Raw genomic sequence first — 15,200 nt, 5'->3', positions numbered from 1 at the left:
CTAGTGGTTCTAGTGGCCAGTGACCCTAGGATGACACCGGTATTTAGTGTAGGAGTGCTAATCTTACCTAACATGGACCCTAGACATTTTTACTTTAATGAATTCCTTCATGAGTTCACTGAATGTGTTTTTAACAAACAGGGATTAGCTGCTCTCATGTAAATGAGCTTTACGTTACTTATCTTACACCTTCAAAGTTTGTATTTTGTAAATGGTTTGAAAGTTTGTGAGGCTGGTGTTGAAATATCTGCATATTAAATCTCAAGTCCTAAAATGTGACATTAACAGACATTAACCCAATTGTGACTTGACAGTGTACAATTTAAATTTGTTGGGATTTAAAATGTAATAAATTAATCTGTAAAATGACCACTAACCACTAGCTTTTGTGAAGCTGACAGATGTTTTTGTGTGTTGACAGATTTCACCCTGCCATCCCTGCTGGAAGTGTTCCTTAGCCGGGAGGTGAAGGCCGTCCCTCTCAGAGCAGGACAGAAAACTGGCACAGATGCACAGAACTCTGGGAAGAGGTCGCATGTTGGCAGCGGCACCTGGAAGTCACGGAGGTCGCGCAGGACAGCTCAGAGATACTCGGTGAGGGATGCTCGCAAGTCCCAGCTTTCTACCTCAGATTCAGACGCCAACTTGGAAGACAAAGCTGCCCCGGGTGGCGCAAGGAGCCGAAGATCACATGGCTCCACCATCCGAGTGAGCTGTCAGCATCATCGTTCAGAAGCCCCACAGTTACCATCCACCACCGCCCCAGAAACCATGAGTGCACCATACCCCCATCCCCGAGCCCCGGGGTCCCAGACACTGGACACTGAAACTCTGACAGACCCAGCTGCTATGTCAATTTTCAACCGCATGGAGAACTCGCCCTTTGACCTCTGCCATGTGTTGCTTTCCCTACTGGAGAAGGTGTGTAAGTTTGACATGAGCATCAACCACAACCCCGGCCTGGCTGTCAGCGTAGTACCTACTCTCACAGAGATCCTGACTGAGTTTGGAGATTGCTGTGGTCCAGGGGGAGGGGGTGGAGGAGGAGCAGGGGCGGAGGAGCTGGCTGGAGGCTGGACGGAGGAGCCCATCGCCTTGGTCCAGAGGATGCTGCTACGCACCATCTTGCACCTGATGTCAGTGGATGTGAGTCAGAGTGAAACCCTCCCAGATAGCCTGAGACGCAGCCTGACAGATCTGCTCCGAGCCACCCTTAAAATACGCAGCTGCCTAGACAGGCAGGCTAACCCTTTTGCCCCTCGGCCCAAGAAGACCCTGCAGGAGGTCCAGGATGACTTTTCTTTCTCCCGCTATCGCCACAGGGCCTTGCTGCTGCCAGAGCTTCTGGAGGGGGTACTACAGGTGCTGCTGGGTTGCCTGCAGGCCTCCACCCCCAACCCCTTCTTCTTTAGCCAGGCGTTGGAGCTCATCCATGAGTTTGTCCAGCACCGTGGCCTGGAGCTGTTTGAGGCTACAGTGCTGCGGCTGGAGGGGCTCGGCAGGGCCAGGGATTCAGAGGTGGGAGGTGAGGCTTCGGAGAGGCTGCGTGGTCTCATTGCAGGGGTCCTCAAGATCATCAGCGCTGTCAAGAAAGCAAAGTCGGAACAGCTGCATCAGTCGGTGTGCGCCCGGCGACGCCACCGTCGCTGTGAATATTCCCACTTCCTGCATCACCACAGAGACCTCTCTGGTCTGCCCGTCTCCGCTTTCAAGCAGGCTGCTCGACGCAACCCTTTTGAAGAGGAGGGGGAAGGCAAGGAGGGGATGGAGAGTGATGGGGTGCGTTACCCTGAGCGCTGCTGCTGCCTGGCTGCCTGTGCCCACCAATGTCTGCGGCTGCTGCAGCGCCTCTCTCCCAGCGGGCCCGCTGTTTTGCAGGTCCTGGCTGGGGTGCAGGCTGTCGGAATCTGCTGCTGCATGGACCCCCGCTCAGTGGTGGGACCTCTGCTACATGCCTTCCAAGCTCCGGGTCTGCGCAGTTACCAGGCCCACGTTCTGAGTGTCTTGGGCAGACTAATCCTGGACCAGCTTGGTGGGGGGCAACCCTCAGAGAAGGCCAAGCTGGCCTCCTGTAACATCTGTACTCTGGACAGCAGCCAGCTGCCAGGCCTGGAGGAGACGCTGCAGCACGGGGAGCCTTCTGTCGCCTCCTCCAGCCTGTCGTACCGATCCCAGGGTATTCTGCCAAGTGGAGGGGGGGCAGAGGACATGTTGTGGAAGTGGGACGCCCTGGAGGCCTACCAGGAGCTAGTGTTTGGTGAGGACTGGCAGCTGAGTCAGCAGATAGCTGGCCATGTGTGCCATCTGACCCTGCGGGGCAATGCTGTAGTGCAGTGGCAGCTCTACACACACATCTTCAACCCTGTGCTGCAGAGAGGGGTGGAGCTGGCCCACCATGCCCAACAGCTGGGGGTCTCTACTGTCTGTACTCAGGTCTGCAGCTACCACACCCAATGCCTGCCTGTGGAGGTGTTACTCATATACCTACAGACATTACCTGCACTCCTCAAGTCAAGGTAAGCTGTTTTACATCTGTTTAAAATGTGTTTTTCCTCGTTTTCCTTATGATCATCTCTCACTTGTTCAGTGGTAATTTTGTCAGTCTTTCAGGGTCTTTTGCATATAGCATTAGACTGCATTTTAGTCTTTTGCCAAAAATGTTTATTAGATTTTGTTTTGTAGCTAGCAGCTTCACATCTTCATATCTAAACAATTTATCACAGTTCTTGGCAAGTAAATGGGCATCGGCATCAATTAACTACATATTTACAGCCAGCCAGCAGTCTATGATCTCTCTCTGTGCACAACTGATAGTATAGATAGAATAGTCATCTTTATAAACTATTAAATAATATATAATTCAGTATAATTCAATATATAAATTAATACCTTAGTTAACATGAACACCATTAGTAAATTACACATTAGTTAACTGTTAATTAAGGGTTAGTTAATGCTTATTAAGCATTAACTAACCATTATTAAGCATTAACCAACCCTTAACTTAGTGTACCCTTATTGTAAAGTGTTGAGTATTTTGTCAGAATTTATGTAATGAGTTGCTCTGACATGAAGCAAATATAATCAGCCAACTCAAAGTTGGACACCTAATCCAATCCACGCCGACATTGTTTGTCATCAGATCTGTCTCTCCAAGTCATTGCTAATTGATGCTATTAAATTATTTATCACAGCCTTTGTGAACTGAGAGAGATGGAAGATTATTGACTGTTTATGTAACATGGGTTATAGATACAGTAGTCTCTGGCAAAAGCAGGTAAAAATAGAAAAATAGGTAGAAATTTAACAAAATGCTGGCCACAAATGAAGAATTTACATAATATTAATATAATTTTGGCATGATTATATAGAGTTCCTTGGTTTGAGACATGTTATCCACAGTAGGCTGATTGATTTCCTCCTTAAAATGCAGAATATTTTTTCTGCTCTCTGCAGGCTTTGACAGGCTTTCAAGCTCTTTACAGCTGTGATGTTTCATCTAAACCCTTTCAAAAGGCACATTTCCCTTTCACTGAATTTTTAAGTCCTTATGACTATGCAAAAGGAAACATTACACAGATCTCATATTCAGATCAATCTCACATTCAGAGATAATCAGCTGTATTCATCCAGGAACCTCTATCACACCTTAACATTATAACTGTTCCCCTATTCCAAATTCCTATTTTGTGGTTTGGTTCAAACACCAAGCTAATGATGCTGCAGTGCACACTCAGGTTGCAGTAGATGTTTGCAAATTGTACACATGTGCTGTATATGCTTAAAAATTAAATTATTAAATTAAAAAACATGTGGAAGCCCCTGATACATTTAGCAGTACATCATTACTTGATGTTGTGTGCTTTTGTGTTTCCTAAGCGAGCCTTTGGGTGTTGGTGTTCTTGATTAAAGTATGGATGGAAATTTTAAATAATTTCCACAGATCATTACATTATTCAAAGGAATAGTTACCCCTAAAATTCAGTCATTATCTACTCACCGCTATGGCAATTGAAACTCCATTCAGGTTTGTGGGACCACTAAACACACCCTGTAGTTAGCCCCTGTAGCGCCATCTCAGTCTTCTTGCAAACTCTTGAAATTAATGGGGCCATCATTTTATTGTGATCTATTTGTTTAAATGATTGAATCAACAAATCCAACAGTTACGTGAATGAAAAAGTGAACAGAGAGCTGAAGTAAGCCACTTTATTAGACTAAAGCTGCCAAGCTGCTGCTTATGACCAATAGTAATTTTCACAGTGTCAGCAGGAAAAATAAATTCTCTAGACCTTTTTTGTTGTTTCATGATAATTTAGTAGAAAAGTAGCTGGACATTATCTGTGATCTTGCTTGGTTCTTCTTCATCTTTGGCTGATTGGTCCACATTGTAAAGTAATTCTCAAGCATTCTGCATCACAGAATTCCACCTCATTTTTCAGATGAGAGCATTAACTATGCAGGCTAATGGCCAATCCTCCTTATGCACTTGCACACCACTAATGAAGAGAGGAAATGTTCTGAAAAAGAGGAATTAATTAACTTTGCACCAAATTAGATGAAGGTAGAAGAAAGAGTTCAAATTAGGGGGATATTCAACAGGAAAGGGAGCGAGACAAGTTAATCTATTGTGCAATAAACTATTACATGCAGTGAGCCCAAAGCTTCAGCTAAATGTCTGTTTCAATTTCTCAAAAGATCAGTTTGTCATGCCTATGCCTAGATTAAAGTGAAACATGTTTGTTTATATTAGTCAGCTGATAATGTCGGTACAATTTTGAGTCTAGCTTTCTTTTACCAAATATTCCTCTGACCTTGGTGGCTCAGAATTTATGCAATATTCCTTTGAAGTAATTTCCCCCCGCACCCTGATAAAGAGGATTTTATTATGTATCTCTGCCTCAATACTGTTTATACTCTGGTATAAACACATTTAAAAGGGTAAAATATATTTTTTGTATTATTTGCTGTATTCTTCCTGATCGTAATGCTTGTATCAATGAATATTATAGTGCACTAATAGGTGAAACTTATATTCATTGGAAAGTGGGACTTATCAGTTGCTTATTGTGATGACTGATTGCAGTGTTGTTTGATTTCTCTTTATATTCTGCTTTGCTCTGGCTTAGGTTTTGATGTTTTCTGTTGCAGGGTGATCAGAGACCTTTTCATCAGCTGCAATGGGCTGAACCAGGTGACTGAGCTCATCTACCTGGACCAGACGCGCTCTTGGGCTTTGAAGGTGTTTGAGACCCTGATACTAGGCATTGGAGACCAGCAGGCTGACGGAGTGCTTCAAGAGTTGGAGAGTGCTGATGCCCAAGAAAGAGAGGCTATTTTGGGCCTTGCTGAGGAACTGGGGTCCCGAGGGGCTGGAGAGGGCCCGCAGAGCCTCAGCAAGTTCTATGAAGGCCTAAAGGAGGCATGCCCCCGTCGTAGGAGCAGGACTGGGCCAGGGGCCGGACCGGGGCGCAGCCGGGCAGAGACCCACCTCAACACCATCAACCTTTTCCTGTGCGTGGCCTTCCTCTGTGTCAGCAAGGAAGCCGACTCCGACCGCGACTCGGCCAATGACTCTGAGGACACGTCGGGTTACGACAGCACAGCCAGCGAACCCCTGGGTGGGCGGCTGCCTTGCCTGTCCCCTGACAGCGTGGCGCTGCCCTCCAAAGAGCAGGTGCGCCGGGCCGCAGACGTTTGGTCAGTGTGTCGTTGGATCTACCTGTCCAGCCCAGTGTTCCAGAGGCAGTTCTTCAAGCTTGGAGGCCTGGATGTATGCTCACGCCTCATGGCCATGGTTATTCAGAAACTCACCTGTAAGACCAAGGATGGGAAAGCCAAGAAGAAGAGGGATGGTAAAGGCAAGGCCAGCCCATCAAACCCCGAGTCCCCAGCCCCAGCCACCGCTCCAGCTGAGCCCGGCTCTACCTCACTGGGACTGGAGGAAACGAGTCACGACACAGCAGACACTCTCAGCACTGGCCCAGCTGAGGGAAGGACCAAAGATCCAGCAAAGAAGCTCGAGGAGGAGTGGCCACTGCAAAGTATTCGTCTCCTCGAGGCCCTGTTGGCTATTTGTCTACACAGCGCTAACTCAGCCCTGCAGAGGATTGAGCCTGAACTTTCCTTTCAGGTTTGTCATTTCATACTGTAAGGAGCTCACACTAAAATCACATTGTTTTGTATAAAGCTCAACCACAAGAATCAACCACAAAATACAGCTTTTACCCCAGCCTCATTTGATGTATTCTCTTCCTTTGTCTATAGCTGCAGTCGGTGGAGGAGACCCTGTGCGAGGTGAGAGACCAGCTCTCTCGCTCAGGGGTGGTGAACTCTGACCTTGCCGTGCCTCTGTTTGACTCTCTGCTGAGAGTGGCCCAGGCCGAGGTGTCCTCCTGCCCTGATCCCACAGAGGAGAAGCCAGATAGGGTGAGTCCTGACTTGGGATGAGCATTTACCTACGCCTTTATATCTTCATGTTATTTGGGATACTCATGTGTATCAAGAGGCAACTTCAGGTCAGCCAGTCAGGCATCAGACACTTGATTCCTTTACACCTAGGCACTATCCAACTTCATGGTTTACAGCACTTATGATGAAAGTAGGTTTGAAATGCACACCAGTATTAGTAGGGTGCTGGCTCACAGGAACAGAAATTCTAAGTAAAAAATTGTAGCCGCACTCCCATACCCGGACGAAGATAGTGTTGATGTCGAAACGTTGGTTTTTTAAACAATAAAGAATTCTATGGCAGTGCGGCTACAATTTTTTACTTTGAATTACAGCACTTATGAACATAATTTCTACAAATCATGTTTATTGTTTCTTAAACAGTATCTGCAGCACTCAAAGGAAGCAAATTTCCAATTAATGTGGAAATATTGGCCTAACCTTAACTATGAGTCTTCACACCTTAGCCGCAAATCTTCACACATCTCCCACAGTCCACTCTTCTCATAATCAGAAAGAATTTTTGACTATTCATGTAACATATCTACCAAAATGTTGGACTTCACAACCCTTTCTGACATGGATTTTCAGATATTTGACCTTATTACATTGCAACTGTTCTGTTGCTCTGGTAATTTCCGTTAATGTCTGTTTATTCATGTGTACGGGTATGAGGATAACAGCCTATCCTAACAGCCTTGAGGTGTGTGAAAAGCAATGTTTCTCTTCACCCAACTGGTTTTTGCAGCTTATGCAATGACTATGTACTTCTGGAATCTACTTTCGAGCTTGTACACTATGCATTACATTACAGTCTAAAGAAGTTGGGGAAAAGAAAGTTGGCATTATTGGATGTAATTGCTTAGCCTAGCGAACTAGACCTCCTCCTAAAGTGACTCAGTCTAGAAACCTGAGACAGAGCTTAACAATGTGCTGTAATAGGAATGCGGTCAACCTCTGACTGTTAAATTTTGGTGGTTGCCAGATATGTCACTCAAATGAGGGTAGGTAGTGTCATTAACAGCGGATTAACGAAGTGACACTCCCCATTAATTTGAATGAGAGCACACGTAGAAGTTTTGCATAGGATTGTGGGAAGGTGAGCGGCCAGAATTTGCAAGCTTAGTGATGGGGAGGGGCAGACATTTTGGCTACTTAAAACAAATTTTCAAGTGGCCAATGCAGGTGTTAACCAATCAGTTGAAGAGTGGGTGTCTGTATGTTCACGGGTTAGGGTTAGGGTTAGGGTTAGGGTTAGGGTTATGTCTGTCTGTATGTTCACGAAACATCACAAAACTAGTTCCACCTGTCATTTTTTCCTCTCAGTAGAATGGAGGAGAAGTTAATTATTGCCATGTCTAGTCACCTCATTTTATGTGATGCATCTTTGGCTGAACACTGTGACAAAATAAAAAGAGCAGTGGTGTGGAGGACAGTGTCTCAAATCGTGGGTGTAGACGTAAATATTGATGTCCCTCGTTTGGACGTAGTAGTGGACGCATTCATAAGCTTGTTTTGAAAGCTGAGCAGTTTGTCCATGTTCCTTTTTAAAAGATGTTTTACATGTTGTAAAGTACCATTTAGTTTCAAGTTCTGCCCATACAGTTTACATAAGCTTTTAGAAATTGAATCAGCTATAATGTTGGTAAATCAGAAAGAAAATGCTCGGATCACAACAACACCCGCCTCCTCAATAGTGATGCTATCACTGTAAAAAGTCCCCAGCCTCATTGGGTCAAAGAGTCTGGTTAGGACTAGGCAAGTAATTACTTACTTATGTAGGGAAATTCTAACAGTAAGGACAAAATGATGTAAAAGAACAGTCTGTTTTTTTTCTTGGCTGAATCATCTGATATTTTGGCTGAAGTCCTCACTGACTCGCAGCCTGGTAGTGGGTGTCTCCTGTCTTCGAGCCTTAGATGTGTTTTCCACAAGTCTTAAAATGCCTGTCTGACTAAGCCTCTTCCAACATTGAGGATTTAGGTGTTTATATAAAAGATTTACCTATTTCTTAGAAGCTTAGTTCTTTCTCAATGAGTGCAGCAGTGCAGTGACCATTACAACTATGTGCCAAGAAGATGGAAGATTAGGGTTTCAGCACAAAGTTTGTCTATGGAAGGACCAATTCTTTGAAATGTTCAATTCACCTGCAGTTGAATATCAAAGCTGTCTAGTTTTCTGTTAAAAGGGGCAGGGGTGTGTATTATAGTAAGCCTCTGCTTTGAATCATGAAACAATAAACGGTTTAGCGGGTGAGTGTGCTTACTGGAGTGCATGTGTTTGTGTGTGTTTGTGTGTGTCTGCCTTTATGTGCACATAGATGACTGACTGACTAAACACTTAAAGGAACTGGGCTGTGTGAGTGCTGTGCAAGTCAGCTGATATTTGTCTTATGACCAAAATCTTGTACTTTTTTTTGTTCTATCACTTGAAAACATTTTGTTGGCAATTCTTTTGCTGCATTAGTAGTGGGATTGCTGCTCGTCATGCTGAGTACAGTGTAGCATTACATTCTTAGTCAAGTTTTAGATTTTTCCAAAGAGATAGCTGGCACTACATTAGCACATGTAGACGTCTTTTTTTTACTTGATGGGGTAAGCTTCTGCAAAACTAATCCCATTTTACCAGCTGCTCTAATGTTACTCAGATAATGGTCATAGCTTGGTTGTATTTTTCAGTGGTTTGTGTTAGATTTAAATTAACGTCTTTTTACTCGTCTTATCCATCTCTCTCTCTCTCGCTCGCTCGCTCTTTCTCTCTCTCTCTCCGTCTCTCTCCCTCCCTTTCTGTCAGAAGCTACAGGTGTTGGTGGAGGGTGTGGCCCCAGCGGGCGATCTGTCTGAGGAGGTAGACGAGGCGCAGAGCTGTGGCGTCAAGCCCCCGGGGGAGGAGGAGGGCTACGACGCAGACAGCGAAAGCAACCCTGAGGACATGGCCAAGCAGGAAGAGGGTAGGTCCACACTTACTGCTGCACGTCACACACACACACACACACACACACACCTACTCCTGTTTACTCCTTCTTAAGAATAAATAGCTAATGTACACACCTCACCATTCTAAGTCTAAAACTAGCTTAGACTGGTTTAATCTAATGAGGGGAGGGCGTCTCTGCCATTGCAAATGGAAATTGAACAGATAATCGCTATTACTGCACTCTACTGTACTGTGATTGTAGTGTTTGCTTTACTTTTAAGTCTTTCTCCTGTACGTCCGTAGCGATTTAATCTTTTCAACCGTTTTACTTGCCTAGGGCTATTTTAAGAACACTGCAAATCACATTTCACTTTATGTACTCGGCCTTATCTGCCATTTGTCTATGTTGGTGATAAATTTCAGCGGTCTGATCTTGATAGATTGAGAGGTCATGTGTTCGTCTCGACCTCTAAAGCAGCTGATGATTTAGCCTTGGGAAACCATGACTGTTTACTCTCTCCCGCCGTTGAAATGATCATTCAACCTATCTGAGAAGCGTTACTTCACGTCTTTCACTGGGAAGGTTTTATGTTCAATGGCTTTGCGGTTTCAGAAATTAGACGATTTGCAGTGTAAAAGCAGGTAAAGATTAGTAGTCTCCTAAGAAAACACCATAACAGATTTCTTTGGTCTCCTTTGGAGGGCAGTGACCTCAATTTACTGGTTTTCCATGGAAGAAAAAGGAGTGAGCACTTCTTTCTCATGGTATTCTCTTGGGTGAGCGATGTTCTCCTCTCTGATCTACCAGGTTAAGAACATGTCCATTACCCCCTTTTACGTTTTCATGTCTTCAGAATAGAGTCATTGTTTTACTCTTTGCATGATGTGAGGAAACTGCCCTCTGTGGCCTCATGAGCTGGATCTTGTGACTTGCGTAGTATTTTGTATAGGTGCGCGCGCACATACACACACACACACACACACACACACACACACACACACACACACACACACATATACCTCAGTTTTCCTGCACTCTAATTTTTTCAATTTTGCTCCTGTCAGGTCAGATTTTAATTGCGAGTGAGCAGTGTGATGGTTTTAGTGGTATTGTATTTTACATTGTGTTGGTGAGCACAGCCTATCAAAGAATCTTATAAATGTTGAAAAAGAACTCAACACTTATGTTTCTCTGATTTTGACCTATTTATACACAAGCCTAAGAGAATGAAACAACATTTCCTTGGTAGAATTTTGGTGTCTAGTTTAATGTCTTGTCTTGGTGCCTAATTATAGGTTTTGGTCTAATGTTCCTTCAGGATATTGATTGTGCACCTTATTTGTGTTCAGTGGTTTCAGGGTAGCTTAAAGGTTTATTTTCTCAGAGTGAATGGCAGACCAGTACTTAGACTGTAACTGTATTCACACTTGTCAACAGCTCATATTAACTTATATAACCTATGGTAAGTAGTACATTTGATTTATTTATGAAATCCAAATTGAATTTATTTCCCCAAAATAGAGTGGAAAATGACTGTGTGAACTGTTGGTTTCTGGCGATTACATTTGAATGCCAGCCCAAACACAGGCATTTAAATTTAGAACAAAAATGAATTATTGTGATGTTAAGAGAGACAAGGATGTTGGAAGTTGTTATACTAATTTTTGGTTATATTTACAGAATGCAATATGTATTTGTGTGTGTGCGTGTTTGAAACAGAGAGGAACTGTGTGAGAGCGCATAGGGAGAGAAAGAGCTTTGTTAATAAAAGGAGGTCCCAGAAGCCGCGTGAGAGCCTGCTGGGCTGCTCTCCTGTAAATCATGAGGGGGACTCCCATGCTGCTCTGAGGCTGAGCGCAGCGCTGAGGCTAATTCATTTTTACAAGCTGCCTCCGAGATGGGAGGCTGGAGCGAGGCTGAACTAAAGCAGGGAATGCCTGTGGAACATGAAGCCGTTTAAGCAACACAGCCTGCCTGTATGTGTTTCTGTGTTGGCATGTACGTGCAGCGTGGCGGCACATCAACGTGCCAGCTAGCGTGAAGTTTATCCTTTCTCCGTGTCTGTGTGTGTGTGTGTGTGTGTGTGTGTGTGTGTGTGTGTTTCTTGTTTTGTCTTAGATCTCACCCTGGTGTCTGTGGTTGCTCCCACAGGAGTGAAGGTGGAGTCCGCCGTGCTGCATGACTTCGGGGCGGTGGCGGACAGCCCCAGGCGTGGCGTGCTGCTCTTCCCAGAGATCTGCACCATGGAGCTGCAGCTGCTGGCCAGCGGCTCCCCGGACCTGGAGGTCCTGAGCCACGTGTTCCACAGTCTGCTGGGGGCGGTCCGCGCCAACCGCCGCAATGCTGCCCTGCTCTATGACCAGGTCAGACTGACTGCTTCTTAACGGCCTCATTATTCAGTATTTCTCCTTAAATTTCTGAACTGTGCTCCGAAGTATATGGCTGACCCCATGCTCTGGTCCTCACAGGGCGGAGTAAAAACCATCCTGTCTGGCTTCCACAACATCCTCAGCCAAACAGACCCCTCCTTTAAAGGTTTGTTATTGGTTAAAGGTTATTTTTTCTTTGCCTGCCATTGTAGAATGTTGTCATGCACAATCTGCAAGTAGGGCCGGGCGATATTGACAAAATCAAATATATATATATATATACAATATTTTAAACCGAATACCTCGATATCAATAATGTGACAATGTGTTTTGGGGATGAGCATTTGTGCTTTCAAAAGATATTAACACACGAAAATTTAGAAAATTAGTAATGATCATTAGTAATCAGTAATGTGTAATCAGTAATAAGTAATGTGGATATTGGATATAGGTTAAGGCAATCATTTTTCATTTTACTCAGCCAGAACAGGCTAATATGTTCAGAAAATGTTATCACTTTACTGTAATGGAGCCTTTAAGACCAGGAAGCAGTAACTTTTAAGTTATTTCACAATATTATGATAACCAAAATCCCAGACAATATCAAGTGTCACATCACGATAACGATATTATACGATATATCACCTAGCCCTATCTCAAAGGCAACAAAATAGGGTGCACACAATTTTCCCAATCATCAATGTATCAAGTTTTCTTTGGACGTGCTTGTTCAAGTCTATGGCCTATTTTTTTGTTTTTATGTTAAGTAGCAGTAAGGGCCCATGCGGGTTCTGCTTTGTGGTTTACGTTTGGATAACTGACAGGGTTGCCGACAGGCAATATTGCATTTATGTTGTTAGTGTTTCTGCGTGTGGTGTTCTGTTGCATGCCCAAGTGAATGAAATCTGTTTACGTAATCTGCTCTTCATTGGTCTATTCAGATTGCCAGACTGTGCTAGTGGAGCTGCTGGTTGCCATGGTGAGCCAGCGAATGACAGCAGAGGAACTGGCTCTATTGATTCGCCTCTTTCTGGAGAAGACCCCTCCTACTGTAAATAGCAAACCCTATCAGTCACTCAACAATGCACCGCTAGCTTATGTTCATGATGTTTACACTGATAACTGTCATAAATGATGGTACTCTCTAATATTCTGCATGCATACAATACACACATATACATATTTGTCAGACATTCTCTCTGTTTAACAATCTTTTCTCTCCCTGGCTCTTTAAAACTCATCAACACATAATGCCCTCCTGGGACCACTTCATTCCACATACAATTAGCACCAATGTGCTGGGAACAAATGTGATGCTACAGCTTATTACCACAGGTCTGTTGTTAATTGGAATCTGGCAACAGGCCTTATTAATAACCTGTCTCCAAGAAATAAGGTTTTTAAGCGGAAGACGGGGGTTATTTTTAAGTATGTGAACATGACACGTGACCCATGTTTTCAGTCTCCTCTACTTTTTTGTTTTATGATATGAATATGAGACACATCTGTGGTTCTCATGGCCAAACGTGATTGTATTGCCCTTTCTGTACTGCTTCCCAAGTTTTCTATTTGTTTAGATACAGTGTATTTTGCCATGGCCATCTGTAATGCTTATGGTGTGTTTATCTTCATGCTACATGCTTTGATGCAGAGATTCTTTGTACATTTGAACTGTACATTTTAACACTGTTGTAACACTGTTGCATTGTACTTGACTTTCCTTGTTGACTTCTATCCCACAGAACCAAAAACTTCCAAAACTGACTGACTTGAGATGTTGATGTTTAGACGTACACAGACAGCACAGATCTGTCACGAGTTTGCCCTATCATATCTAAGATAATAACGGCTATTTCTCTCACCTCCCATTTCCTTTGTTACATGCCAGGAGGTCTTACTGAAGGGCATCCTACAGATTGTCGAAGCCAACATGGATATGGAACCTCTTCACTTCCTGACCTTTCCCATAGTCCTCGGGGCTGCCACGCCGGCAGGGACATCCCCCGGCTCCAGACAGAATGGTGCTGTGGCGGGGAAAGGTGTGGGGTTGCTCTGGAAGGGCAAACTGTCTCCCGGGCGCAGAGAGGGCGATGCCGAGTCCCGACCAAGCCACCTACGTACCTCCCCCTGGCACGTCTCCCCTCTCCACCTGCCCCTGGTAGGGCAGAACTGCTGGCCCCACATGGCCAGTGGCTTCAGCGCCTCTATGTGGCTGAGGGTGGCAGAGCCAGAGGAGAAGGACGGGGACAAAGACAAGGGTGAGAAACAGCTGCTTCACCTGTGTCAGAGCTTTTACTTTTGGCGTCCATAGATGCAAACTGATTTTGAGATTCTCTCGTCATTGTGTTCCAGAGGAGGGGAAACCTCCTTCGGTTGAGCCCCACCACAGCACCTCTCAGGCTGGGCAGAGAGTGGTAGAGGAAGGCCTTATGCATGTCATTTCTATGGGCTCCAAGGCGCTGATGCTTCAGGTGTGGGCTGACTTTGCTACAGGGTCACTCACATTCAGGTGAGCTCCAGAGGAGATTACAGCGTCAGAGATGTGTGTGAAGAATAGCGTTGCGTACACTACTGCTTGTTCAACGTCTTAACTTGAAGCGTGTTAATGTACTGTTTCCTCAGGATTTGTATAGACCCTAACGATGAGATAAAAGCAGGGCTGTTGGCACAGGCAGACTCTGGTGAGGGGCTGCTCAGGCCGGGACAGTGGCAGCACCTTGGTCTCACGTATACCCAACAGCCAGAGGGCAAGAAGAACATCCACGGCCGCCTGGTGGTCTGGGTGTGTGGAGTGAGGTGAGGGACATGTATAATAACAAGAATGAGAATTGATTTTTATAGTACTTTTCTAAACAGTGTAACTAAGTGCTTCCCAAACAGTAAAACAGTAATAAATGCTTATCCGGCTCTTTGGTTTTAAATCTGATTGATGTATAGGTGGATGATAAGCTTTACTCTTAGATAATTAAATACATCTCTAGTGTAGACTGATACTGATTTCTCTGGCCTCCTTGCCTCAGGAAATGCGAGGTCTCTCTGGACTACACCTTACCCAGGAAATCCAGTCTATCATCTGATAGCAACAAGACCTTCTGTATGTTGGGCCACTGTATGCCGTCCTCTGAGGAGCTGCTGAAGCAGGGAGGACGATGGAGCATGGGCACTGTTCTCCTCTTCAATGGTAGGAATCTCCTGTCATGTTATTCAGGCTGGAATCACGCTTTCATAAGCTTAATCCCAGTCAGGCCAACCTCAATTCCCTCTTTAACTCTAAATGCACACTTGCCATCTGGCTTAATCCCTTTTATCATTTTATCTATATGGCCTCAATGCTGCGCCCTGGTGGTAAATAGATCACTGTTTTCTTTCTCATATATATACTGTACCTAAAAGGTTTGTAGTGCAGCTATGTTTTGCAAGCCTATCCAGGGTCTAGTGGCTGTATAAGGCTGCTGGTAGTGTGA

General features: G+C 44.7%; 1 protein-coding gene across 1 annotated transcript in view; it reads left to right on the top strand.

Annotated features, from left to right (window-relative positions):
- Nucleotides 1–15,200, top strand: part of lyst (lysosomal trafficking regulator) — a 62,388-nt gene that overhangs the window by 20,603 nt on the left and 26,585 nt on the right. Inside the window, 12 exon segments of the mRNA XM_071534456.1 lie at nt 422–2,516; nt 3,275–3,277; nt 5,152–6,133; nt 6,268–6,429; nt 9,244–9,400; nt 11,519–11,730; nt 11,836–11,902; nt 12,678–12,787; nt 13,625–13,994; nt 14,089–14,245; nt 14,359–14,532; nt 14,757–14,917. Of these exon segments, the coding sequence (XP_071390557.1) occupies nt 422–2,516; nt 3,275–3,277; nt 5,152–6,133; nt 6,268–6,429; nt 9,244–9,400; nt 11,519–11,730; nt 11,836–11,902; nt 12,678–12,787; nt 13,625–13,994; nt 14,089–14,245; nt 14,359–14,532; nt 14,757–14,917 (4,650 nt within the window).

The sequence above is a fragment of the Centroberyx affinis genome, unplaced genomic scaffold, assembly GCF_046629955.1.
Source record: "Centroberyx affinis isolate AG114_WGS23_722 - 3 ecotype Tasmania unplaced genomic scaffold, CSIRO-AGI_Caff_v1 ptg000171l_1, whole genome shotgun sequence".
In the NCBI taxonomy this organism is placed as follows: domain Eukaryota; kingdom Metazoa; phylum Chordata; class Actinopteri; order Beryciformes; family Berycidae; genus Centroberyx; species Centroberyx affinis.
This window is presented reverse-complemented; position numbering and strand designations above follow the sequence as displayed.